This window comes from Diadema setosum, chromosome 13, assembly GCF_964275005.1.
Source record: "Diadema setosum chromosome 13, eeDiaSeto1, whole genome shotgun sequence".
Lineage (NCBI taxonomy): Eukaryota > Metazoa > Echinodermata > Echinoidea > Diadematoida > Diadematidae > Diadema > Diadema setosum.
In genome coordinates, this window is record NC_092697.1 from 29,128,832 (window position 1) to 29,142,361 (window position 13,530).

General features: G+C 38.0%; 2 protein-coding genes across 2 annotated transcripts; both read left to right on the forward strand.

Moving 5' to 3' along the window:
* The first annotated feature begins 3,893 nt into the window (after positions 1-3,893).
* On the forward strand, positions 3,894-5,219 carry LOC140236563 (histamine H1 receptor-like). The gene has a single exon (XM_072316489.1). It carries the CDS (start codon positions 3,894-3,896, stop codon positions 5,217-5,219), a length of 1,326 nt encoding a protein of 441 aa, XP_072172590.1.
* Positions 5,220-11,946: 6,727 nt separating this feature from the next.
* On the forward strand, positions 11,947-13,284 carry LOC140236564 (muscarinic acetylcholine receptor M4-like). The gene has a single exon (XM_072316490.1). It carries the CDS (start codon positions 11,947-11,949, stop codon positions 13,282-13,284), a length of 1,338 nt encoding a protein of 445 aa, XP_072172591.1.
* Positions 13,285-13,530: the final 246 nt, after the last annotated feature.

The window sequence follows — 13,530 nt, forward strand, 5'->3', positions numbered from 1 at the left end:
TCAGATAATAACCATTAATATTCGCACACATTAACAACAATATAATGTAACATGTGTATGACCTACAACATGGCATGACTCTCTTTCTTGCAACTTTAAGCAGGTTTTTATCCAAATACAAAGGGACAGGACATATTTTGATACAACAGCAAAGCGTAGATTTGGGGATTGTGTTGTAAATGCTTTAATGAGTCTTGTTACAATCTGTGGTATTGACAGTTTGAGGTGATTATTGTTAATGGAAATCCAATGATGCATTATTTTATTTCTGTCAATTCTTTGTCCAGTTTTCATTGAATTTTTTTTTGTATGTATAAAGTATAACTATAAAATCTTTTATAGTTTCACAAAACATAATTATCCAAACAGTGTTATGTTTTACCTATCAACTGTTATTATTAGGTCATCTATGAGTACAGTCTACCGGAAGGTATTTCTGTTTATAAAACTACCATGGTGCATGCCGAAAGAACGGTTCGTTTGTAAGAGATATGTTCAATCTCTTTACATCGTAAAACAAACTTTACACTTTTTGGCATTAATCACTGGACATTACGCAAAATTTAAGACAGAGTGTCTACCGTTAGATGTTAGGGACTGGGATGCAGTTAAGTATCTACATTATCTTGTTTAGAACGACTTCATGAAACCCCATTGAAGGCTACTTCGGTGTGGGACGTGTAATGCAAAATTATTTTACTTGTTTCGTAGCTTTTGCACTCATGAAAGCTCGAAACAGCATGTTGATGAGGTTGACAAAGAACGTTGCACTTCAAAATACATGTAAATGCAAAGCATGTAGCCCCTATATGAACAATAAACACACACACACACACACACACACACACACACACATACACACACACACAGAAATTCAAACTCCCTCAGCTAAGAAATAACCGGAGCTTGTCAAGTAAATAGGCAAAGAATCTTACAATACTCAGTAGTCATAATAGTGACAAGATTTGATATCAGTCAGTGTGGTTGGAACGATCCCATAAAGGGACAGTCAACATGTACGGGAGCGAGATAAATCTTGATTAAAAAAAAAACAACTATCGCCATCTTTGCAATTTGCAGTGCTATTGATTTTTGCTTTAAATCGCACTTTTAAAGGAACGTGCATGACGTGATTTAATTTATTTGTGTCAACGACATCTACCTAAACGTACATGTCATTTTTTTTTTTAATTTGCTCCGTAAAAGTGTTTTTTTTTCTTATCTCTCTTTTTCTTCATGAGATCTTTGAAATAGGTCGTTCGAGCTCTATTTGACTTTAGTACACTTTGTTTTCTAATTCATCCGAAAGTCCTTTGTGAACGTTTCATGTTTCTGTAGAAGCGAGGTAAGATAATTATTTGTTTGTACTTTGCGTGGTCACATTAGCGTACTTAAAGAATCTTTAAGCACTCGTAACATGTGGGTTTCTGTAGGTTTTAACAATGGGCAGCTCGTTTGGAATTCTGGTGATGATTAGAAATGCAATTACAATTTATTGATCTGTATGTTTCGTATCGTAACCGCTAAACGAAATATACATTATGTAAAGTAATCGCATTTAATGAGTTTGTTAATAGTCTACTCTGTAAAAACATCTACTTTAAAAGCCTGTATAGATATCTTACTCCTTATCAACAAACTGAGAAAATTGTATTTATTCATTTAAACAATCAGCAAATTGAGTATAATACAGAGGCATTAGTGATCAGTGTTTCTTATTTTATGGTACCCGAAATATCTGGCCTCTTCATATTGGATTTTTGGGATCATTTGTCATTGTTTGACTTCGATGTACCTATCAAAATAAGAAAATTGATTTAGAAAATACCGCAGGTGACAGAAGTGCTTGATGTGAAAAATTGTCTCTTTTTTGACTGAATGCCAACACTTGATTTTGCTTGCTTTTATTTGACTGGCACAGTTCAATGCTCTACACAAGATTAATGGTCGGTCTACCCTAGAAATGTGACGATTCAAATAAAGCCATGAAAAAAAAAAATGCTTGAGCTCTTTGCATGTGTACCTGTGCGATATGGTTTCAATGAGAAATCCATAGAAGTAATTTGAAATCTCGAGACACTTTCAAGCTTTTCAAAATATGAAAGGGCTTCTTAAATCGCTCATAAGGTATGTCTAAAAAGAACCGCTTTGAAACATCACGAAAAGAAAAAAGCGCGTTTTTTTTTTCACACCATGTGTATGAATACCTGTCTGACGTGCTGGTGTTACAATATTTATGTAATGATACCAATTCGAAAATAGGTGTGGAGTCCGAAATGCAAAGAATGCAAACGGTAGATATTCATACAAAGTATATCCACATACGTCCAGACATTGCGTCGTACGATAGACAGTGTAGATACTTGAACGAATAATAGATCAGATGATTTTACCAAGAGCTGGCGCTTTCAGTAACATATGTCTTTAGTGCATTCGACAAGTCGAGAAGCAGTATTAAACGTCAATACCGATATTGATATTGAATTAACCTGAGTCCATACGCATGTTACTGCCACTAATCAATATGTAGTGAGATGGAAATTACTTAGGAGTTTGAAAGGAAAAGTTGGAAATGAAAAAAAAAAATGTTCATTTTTTCCGCACGAAACCTCTGCATTTTTTCTTATCAAAGTACATGGAAAAATCGTCGATATATATATATATATATATATATATATATATGTGTGTGTGTGTGTGTGTGTGTGTGTGTGTGTGAAGAATCAACGTAAGAGCATCAGTGAGTAAATGTGCATGTTGCTCGAAGCATTTTTTTTTTTTTGTAAAAGGGAAAAAAGTAACGGGCATCATTGACAGAAGAATTCTTGGGGACAAGAAATGACTCCGATTGGTGAGAAAGGTTAATATGAATATTGATCAGTAGTGAGTTACATTTACGACTATTCATCATGGGCTGAGTTGTTGGAAGAATTATTTGCAGAATGCAACAGGCCGGAAAAGATTAGTTTTCTGAATATATGACCCTCCCCTTTCCCGCTGGATTGGAAGTATGGGTTGTGATGGAAGAGTAACTAGGTTATTGTTTGATGTGAATCATTACTTTTGCAGCGAAATCCTGAAAATGAATGTTAAATACGTTTCCCCGAGAGAATAAGAGCTCAGTCGATGCTTCACTACTCTCCCGGCCTCTTTGATTTGACAATTTACTGCGATCACGTTTTGCTCGTCTAAGAAATTTTAAACCAGGTATGATTGATACTTTGTATGGATTAATGATTGGTACTTTGTACTCCTATTTTCGTTCGAAGTTGCGAAATCGAGGGATGTATAAAGAGTGTGCATAGGAATTTGTCATGTTTCTTTGATTTCAACTGATAGTATGAAACGTGCAATAACGATTACTAGCTTCCAAGGTATTCATTTGAAATGAAGAGTCATTTTTTGGCATTTTTCACTCAAAGAGTCATGTTTTATGTCCGATATTATTCCATATCTTTATGTGGTGTCATTACTACGATTTGATAAAAATATTTCTAGATAGCTGAATTAGCGGAATTATATTCTTACTTTACAAGAAATTACATCATCTGGTGTTAGGTTGCTCCCTTATTTTACAAATTCTAGCCATTAGTACTCTGTTCACCGATAAGATGCAATTCACATACCTTTGATCGAGGAATCCCTGACTTTACTATGCAGTGTTTAAAAACTAAGAACGCTTTGGGAGCTGACAATCGATGAATGTCAAATTTTCTTAGAAAAAGAATACAGGGATTTCTTAAGATGTTTGCTTCTAACTTTGTACGTACAGAGCCATGTATTTTCTCAGTCGTAGTTATTCGAACTGTGAAAAACAGAATGATATTAAGGCTGGTTGCGGAAAATTTATTATGATTTAATTCTAATTTCATTCACACGATTAGAGTGAAGACGCCATGAATAACGTCACAAGTAAGATCGATGTCCATGCAGGAGCAGTTCTCAAGGCAGCGCTGGATATCTCTTGGCAAGCAGGCGTCTTATTTTCCATTTCTCTGATCACCGTAATAGTAAACTTGGTTATCCTACAAGCTTTCTACTGTGAAAAGAAGTTACGGACATACAACAATTACTACATCATTAACATAACGATAGCAGATCTGTTGGTTGGCTTCATTTGCATGCCCATCCGCGGGTTGATATTTGCTTTTGATCGCAAATGGATTCTTGGACAAACTTTCTGTCATATTTTCGTAGGCATCCAACTTGTTCTCCCAGGCGTATCAGTTTTTGGGACGGTGGTCATTTGCTTTGACCGTTACCTAGCAACCGCATACCCACTCCGTCACTACCGGAAGAAGAGCAAGAAGGTGGCCATAGTTGTCAACGTATTGACCTGGTTGATTCCTTTATCTATTTGGATGAGTTTGAGCACAATTTGGGACCTGGTTAGTCCCAATACGCGTGTGGTGCCTTCAGGGTTTTGTCATCCAAACTATGCTGAGCATGTTGCATCAATGCTCGTCATCGTATTCCTGCGTGCTGTTATCCCATTTGGTGTGATTTTAGTGCTCTCTGTTCGAATCTTCTACCGCGTGAAATCTGCCAGCAGTAACCGAATGGTTGATCATGTATCGTTTGCTACCGAGGTCGAGAAGGAGGGAAAAACAGTTTCCAAAGACAGCCATCATATTAACCTTCCCAGGGTCACTGAGGACAAGATTTCCACAAAAGTGGGAACAAATAAAGGGAATGAGAACATTCCTTCCATATATGGTCAAGAAATCATAGCACGGCGGCAAAAAGAGAAGGATCTTCCTACAGATCTACAAGTTTGTGGCATTCCAGAGCCAGGAACTCATTCAAAAGAAAAGTCTGGTTCGGTGCTCTGCTCGCCGCCCGATGGCGCGCATACATTGTCTTGCACTGTCCCCAAGGATAGCTGTCATGTTCTAAGTTCTACCGATGTAAGCCACCGGGTCCCAGTGTCCGTGAACACCGGTGAGTGCAGCTCTGCAACACCTAAACTTCGGTCAGTTCCTCTTTTAGAGGGAATCATTGCTGGAAAAAGTCAGGGCGAGAAGAGGATCTCAGACGGTAGCAAGGCCTTGCGCACTTTGGTTTTTTTAGTTGTCGCTCTCTACTTGACGTGGCTGCCGAATACTCTGAATAATTTATTATCATACTCCGCTCCGCTGCGCCGACTTGGTTCACCAGCCTTCCTATTGATGTGCAACTCCGGGAATCCGGAAGATGGATATCCTACTGCAACAGCACACTGAATCCTCTCGCCTACACTCTAGCCCAGCCGCTGCTCCGACAGACCATCAGGAAGATGTTTTGTAAAAAGTGCCAATTTTGACACAGGTGGGCTACGTAATGCTGAGGCATGATAACAAAAAAAGAATGCGGTCTGTCACAGACATAGCGATTGAAAAAAAAAATACTGCGCTGTAACTTTTAATCATTCTTGACAGTCAGATAATAACTATAAGTAATCGCACACATATTATAACAATAAAATGTTTTGTATGACCTACAACATGACATGACTCAAAGGCAATTGAAAGGCAAAACGTGGTTTTGAGAATTGTGTTGTAAATGCTTTAATGAGTTTTGTTAGAATCTGTGGTAATTGACAGTTTGAAGTGATTCATTAGTAATGGAATCCCATAATGCATTTATTTCTATCAATTCTTCGTCCAGCTATCAATAAATGGTTTTTATATGTATAAAGTAAATCTATAAAATCTTTTATAGTTTCACAAAACGTAATTATCCAAACAGTGTTCTGTGTAATACCGATCAACTATTATTATTAGGTCATCTATGAGGACCGTTATACCGGAAAGTATTTCTGTTTATCAAACTACCATGGCGCATGCCGAAAGAACGGTTTGTTTGTAAGAGATGTGTTCAATCTTTTTACATCGTAAAACAAACTTCACGCTTTTTGGCATTAATTACTGGGCATTTACGCAAAATATAAGACACTATCGAGTCCTTACACTTAGATTTTGAGGACTGGGATGCGGAAGAGTATCTACATTATCTTGTTTAGAATGACTTGATGATATCCCATTGAAGTCTACTTCGGTGTGGGACGTGTAACGCAAAATTATTTTATTTTTTCCCCGAGCTTTTGCACTCATGACAGCTCGAGACAGCATGGTGATGTGGTTGACAAAGAACGTTACACTTCAAAATACATGTACAGTAAATGCAAAGCGTATGTAGTCCCTACATTCTGCTGATGAACACTAAACAAAAAATCTTTTCAAACTCACTCAGGTAAGAAATAACCGGATCTTGTCAACTAAATAGGCATAGAATCTTACAATTATATTCATGATAGTGACAAGATTCCATATCAGTCGTTATGGTGGGAACGATCCAAAAGGGACGGTCTACAGGTACAGGAGTGAGATAAATCTTCATAAAAAACACCAAAAACATAACTATCGCCATTTTAACAATTTGCAGTGCTATTGATTTTTGCTTGAAATCGCACTTTTAAAGGATTGTGCATTTACTTTATTTGTGTCAACGACAGCTCTCTCTTTCGTCATGAGATCTTTGAATTAGGTCGTTCGAGCTATATTTGACTTCAGTACACTTTGTTTTCTAATTCATCTCCTAGTCCTTTTGAACGTTTTATGTTTCTGTAGAAGCGAGGTCAGATGATCATTTGTTTGTGCTTTGCGTGGTCACATTAGCGAACTTAAAAGAATCTCTAACCGCTTGTTACATGTTGAGGAGAATGTGACACACTGCAGGTTTTAACGATGGGTAGCTCGTTTGCAATTCTGGTGATGATAAGAAATGCAATTACAATTTATTGATCTGTATATTTCGCATCGTTACAGCTAAGTGAAATATACATCATGTAAAGTAATCGCATTTTACAAAGAGTTTGTTAATTGTTTACTCGCTGAAAATTGTACTGTAAGAGCCTGTATAGATATCTTAGTCCTCATCAACAAACTGAGAAAATGTATTTATTCATTTAAACAATCAACAAATCAAGTATAATACGGAGGCATCAGTGATCAGTGTTTCTTATTTTATAGTACACGAAATATCTGGCCTCTTCATAATGGATTTTTGGAATTATTTTTCACTGTTTGACTTGTAGTACCCGACTATTAAAATAAGAAAATTGATTAAGAAAGTACCGCAGGTACCAGAAGTGCTTTATGCAAAAATGTGATTTTGTGATTGAATACCAATACTTGATTTTGCTTGCTTTTATTTGACTGGCACAGTTTAATGTTCTATACAAGATTAAATGATTACCCTTGAAATGTGACGATTCAAATAAAGCCATGAAAAAAATGTTTGAGCTCTTAATTGCATGTGTGCCTGTGCGATGGTTTAGATGAGAAATCAATTGGAGCAATAGGAAAAGTTGAGACACTTTCAAACTTTTCAAAATATGAAAGGGCTTCTTAAATCGTTCATAAGGTATCTCTAATCGTGACTATGGAATTGTTCAGACAAGTCTAAAAAGATCTGCTCTGAAACATCATGAAAAGAAAAGAAACCGCTTTCTCACACCATGTGTACAAATACTTGTCTGAGGTGTTGGTGTTACAATACTTTTGTAATAATACTAATATGAAAATAGGTGTGGAGTCAGAAATGCATATAATGCAAACGGTAGATATTCAATACAAAGTATATCCACATACGTCCAGACATTGCGCTTTTACTGCAATGAAAAAGGGAATCAAATCTCCTTCGCGTATGTTAGAGAGTGTAGATACCTGAACGAATAATAGATCGGATGATCTTACGAAGTGCTGCCGCCTTCAATAACATAACGTCTTTAGTGCATTCGGCAAGTCAAGAAGCAATTTATTATACCAATGAGGTTGAAGAGATGGAGTAACAACAGAGTTATTCCCTTTGATCTATGTTCGAAGCCGCCGCTCAAAAATATTTGAAGCATGTGCCAAACAGTATCTGCCGCGCCGATACGAAGACAATTAACTCGTGCCTCATTGCATAATCACCAGCCACTTTCAAAGGAACATATGTCTTTGTGATGGTAATTACTTTTCGCTATCCCTTCTTATAAAGGGTAGGTGGTACAGATACGAGAATGCGCGAACAGAAATTGAGGACAAAATGCTGCAATGAAGATGAAAATTACTCGACGGGGCATACCCGGGCACTAATCTGATATATCTATCAATAAAGAATTATACTTGAAGATTATTACATATTAGTTAAAAAAAGGTAGCGGCATCATTGACACAAGGATTCTTGGGCACGAGAAATGACTACGATTGGTGATAAAGGTTATAAATATTGATAAGTAGTGGGTTACATTAACGACTATTTATCATGGGCTGAGCTGTAGCAAGAATCATGTGCAGAAATGCCACAGGCCGAAAAAGATTCGTTTTCTGAATGTATGACATTCGCCTTCCCCGTTGGATTTGAAGTATGGATTGTGATGGAAGATTTTTAGGTTGTTATTTGATGTAAATCATTACTTTTGCAGCGAATTCCAGAGGACTGGATGTTAAGTACATTTTTCCTGAGACAGCATGAGCTTAGTCGATGCATCACTATATGCTCCCCACGTCTTTGATTGACGGTTTACGGCAATATCACACGTCTTGCTCTTCTAAGAATATCAAAACCAGGTATCATTGACACTTTGAATGGATATATGATTGATACTTGCATTCTTGTTATTACGGAAGGGAGGGAAATATTGGTGGCACAACAACATGCCACACATTCCTGATAACAAACAAATCACCACCTTCATACCAGACTTAAGTAAGTTCAACAAAACTTTATTCCTCCCCTCGCCTCAAACGCCATCATCCCCCGTCTCGATCCATCCCTCTTCTCCAGTGTCAGCCGAACAGGCCACACCCACTTTGTACAAATGCATATTCATGACACTGTTTTAATTCTAAATTGCGAAATCAAGCGATGCATTAAACACTGTAGAGATGAATTTGGCACGTTTCTGTGATCTCAAATTACAATCTCATTTCACCCATTCTAAACAAATACAAAAACAAAATTGGCTCGAAAACATATCATGAAATCAATTTCATACTTGATAAACAGGTGGATTCATTTTGTGCGTGTGTGTGTGCTTACTTGTGGTCCGGATGCGACTATTTGTAGACTAATAGTATTTAGAACTAGAAATGTCGCTATGGCGACTGATGCCTCCGCCATAATGCATGATTCTCCTAATAGGTGTATAGTACAATGTCTTCACAATGTGCGATGACAGTTTCACATAACTGGCAAAATATTGATATGACAGGTTTGTCAGAAATGTCGTGAATGTTCACTTTCCTCAAACTGGGTTTGCTATAATTGTCTAAGAGTGCAGGTACACATACATGTATTTGGGGAATTGAGGATTTTTACTTGACTTCTGACCGACCCTGTTATAAGTTTATGCATTGAGTAATTTTCAAGGTATGAAGAAAGAGTGTAATTACAGTACAAAATATTTTTTTTTTCATTTAAACCTGACCTTTGATCTTTAACCTTTGACCTCTGACCTTCTGGCTGGAAATTTCCCAGAGAATCTCCATTAGGCAATACATGTATATATTAAGTTTTAAAACTAATAATGCAAGCATTGTATATACTAGTATATGAGGGAAACAGTAAAGTTGTGAAGAGTTGACCTTGACCTTTGACCCCTGACTATTGACCCATGACCCCTAAATTCCCTAGATAATCCCTGCCAGTCAGTACATGCATATGTACCAAATTCCATGAAGATATATTGAACCATTTGCGAGAAAAGTGAAATTGCAACATCTTCACCTAACCTTTGACCTTTTGACCTTTGACCTTACGACATGAAACTCTCTCTGGAGAATCTTTACACAGTAGTACATGTCTACACTAAGTTTCAATAAACTACCTTCTGGCATTGCATAGATATGGGTGAAATAGCAACATTTTTAGCATTTGACCTTTACCTTTTGACCTTTGACCTCTTACCAATGTCACTAAAATCTCCTCAACTAATTGCCCCATCATACATCATCCTTGGACCTGCTTCATCCAGTTTTGAGTTATCACGTAAACAGATAAATTTTAGGATTTGACCTTGATCTTTGACCTTTGACCTCTGTCCGATTTCACTAAAAAACGAATCATGTAATTGTCCCATCATACATTATCCTCGGACAAAGTTTGGTGAAATTTGCTCGATCCAGTCTTGAGTTATCGCGTAAACAGATACAATTTCATGATTTGACCTTGACCTTTGACCTTTGGCCGATTTCACCCAAAATCTAATCACGTAATTGCCCAATCATACTATATACTTGGACCAAATTTGGTAAAATTCCAGTCAACATTTCTCAAGTTATCACGTAAACGAATGCGGACGGACGTACGGACGTACGGACGTACAGACGTACGGACGTACGTACGGACGGACGGACAACCCGAAAACATAATGCCTCCGGCACCACTTCGTGGCGGAGGCATAAAAACAGCTACAGAGGATCACGAAATGCATCGAGTTTGCAATCGACAGATATTACAAACAAATAATGTAAACTGCCGTGCGTCTATGATGTGCGTTCATTGCAACAGAGAAGAGAATCCAGTTTTGCTCCCCCAATTCAAATATAACGGACGATCCTACTAAATGCCACTGCCATCAAATATCATCATGGTTTTTATGCTTTTCATTAGGTAGCGAGAACTCAAATCGAATTTACCTGAGTCCATGCAAATATTATTGCCACTGTATCACGGAGTAGCGAGACAAGAGATGGAAAAAATTGTTAGGCATTGAGCAGGAGATTGAAAACGAAAGTGAAAATCTGAGTAAAAAGATGATAAGGGTGGTCGATAAGCTATTTCTGCGAATAGTCTGCAAAATAATACAATTGTCCATGTTGCTAAAAGCACATACTGACCCTTTTATGAAAAAGTACCGGTAACAGTGATAAGGATATATGGAAAGAATAAATGATGTTGATTGGTTAGAAAGGTTATAAATATTAATTCATTGCGAGTTATTGTACTTGATGATTATTCATCACGGGCTGCGCTTTAGCAAGAATTATTTCGGAGATATGATAGGCCAGAAGAGACAACTAAAATCTATAACATGTGTTTCCTTTAATGTATGAACGTTCCCTTTCCTACTTCCTTATTGGTTGGATCGGAAAATGGATTGTGGTGGAAGAGGTATGTAGGTGTTTGAGGTATATCGCAATTATTGCTGCAGTGGTAGGCACGCTGGAACTTAAATACGCTTCCCCATAAATCATGAGCTCACAAAATGCTTCTCAACGTTCTACGTTCCTACACTTTACAAGGCAACACCCTTTATCTTTAATGACAACGGTTTACGGCAATGCTCCAAGTTTTGCTCTTCTGAGGTTTGCTGAATTTGGTATGATTGCTTGATGGATTTATTTATCTTTTTTTTGGGGGGGGGGGTTTAATTGACGTATTTATTTTTATTTCTGACGAGCACTCATGTTTTAATTCTAATTCGCGAAATCAAAGACGGCATTCTAGACTGTGGAGATAAATTGTGTATATGTTTCTGTTATTTCAACTGAAATGATAGAATATTTAACGTTTAAGAACAATTATCGCTTTCAAAGATATTCATTTGAAATGACATATAGTCATCTTTTCGGCACGTTTATAACAAGAGTCATACCTCAAAATTCAAACCTCGTACACTATTTTAAACGACGTGCATGGGTGAAATATACACATATACCTTTGATTACAAAAGGCCTGGACTCTATGCGTCTTTTGAAAAAAAAAAACAAACAACCTGGGAACTAACAATATTGATGACTATCATTTTTTTCAATAAGACATGAAGGTCTTCCGATTTCGCTTCTACTCTGTACCTATAGAGCCATATCTTTAATTCTAAAATATCCGAACGTTCACGGATTGCGTTGAAATGATCTTAAAGCTGGTTGTGAAATATTGATAATGATCATTTCTACTCTCATTTGATATAGTGAGGACGCCATGAATAACGGTTCGAGTAATATCGATGCCCCTGGAGGAACAGTTCTCAAGGCAACGCTGAATATCTCTTGGCAAGCGGGCGTCTTATTTTCCATTTCTCTGATCACCGTAATAGTAAACTTGGTGATCCTACTAGCCTTCTACTGTGAAAAGAAATTACGGACGTACAGCAATTACTACATCATTAACATAACGATAGCAGATCTGATGGTTGGCTTAATTTGCATGCCCATCCGTGGGCTTAAGTTCGCGTTTGACCGCAAGTGGATTCTTGGGCAAACTTTCTGCTACATTTTCACAGGCATCAATCAAGTTCTCCCCGGAATCTCAGTTTTCGGGACCGTGATCATTTGCTTTGATCGTTACCTAGCAACCGTATACCCACTACTTCACTACCGGAAGAAGAGCAAGAAGGTGGCCATAGTTGTCAACGTATTGACCTGGTTGATTCCTTTATCTCTGTGGATGAGTTTGAGCACAATTTGGGATCTGGTTAGTCCCAACACGCGGGTGGTGCCTTCAGGGTTTTGTCCTCCAAACTATGTTGAGCATGTTGCATCAATGCTCGTTATCATAGTCCTGCGAGCTGGTATCCCATTTGGCGTGATTTTATTGCTCTCCGTTCAAATCTTTTACCGCGCGAAATCTGCCAGCCGTAACCGAATGGTTGATCATGTATCGTTTGCCGAAGTGGAGAAGGAAGGAAAATCAGTTTTCAAAGGCAGCCATCATATTTCCCTTCCCAGAGTCACTGAGGACAAGATTTCCACAAAAGTGAAAACAAATGAAGTGAAACAGAACATTCCTTCCATATACGGGCAAGAAATCATTGCACGACTTCAAAAGGAGAAGGTTGCCCCCACTGATGTAGACACTTGTGGTACTTTAGAGCAAGAAAAATCTGGTTCAGTGATCGGCTCGCCGCCCGATGGCGAGCCTACATTGTCTTGCACTATCCCCAAGGATAGATGTAATGCTCTCAGTTCTATCGATGTGAGTCACAGCTACCGGGTTCCAGTCTCATTGAACGTCGGTGCACGCAGCTCTGTAACGGCACGTAAGGCCCACCCAGATCCTCTTTTAGAGGGAATCACCACAGCGAAAAGTCAGGGCGAGAAGAGGATCTCAGACGGTAGTAAAGCCTTGCGCACTTTGGCTTTTTTAGTCGTCACTTTCTACTTGACATGGTTCCTGAATACCCTGAATATCATACTCCGCTCAGCAGCGCCGGCCTGGACCACCAGCCTTCCTTTTGCGGTGCAGCTTCGGGAGTCCGGAAGATGGCTATCCTACTGCAACAGCACACTGAATCCCCTTGCATACACTCTAGCCTATTAAGGCAAACAATTAGGAAGATGTTTTGTAAAGATAATTAAAGGAGACCTCCGGATGATTTTCAGATTTTTACATTTGAACAACTATAAATTAGATATACTTAGGACAGAGTTTCAGAATTTATGATAATTGGGATGAAGAATTATAATATTTTCAAAATTTATAACAGATTGCAATGAACAAGGATGATGACATGGCAGGGTCACCATAAGAATGCATGAGTTGGGGCTCAAGGAAGCAGAACAAAAG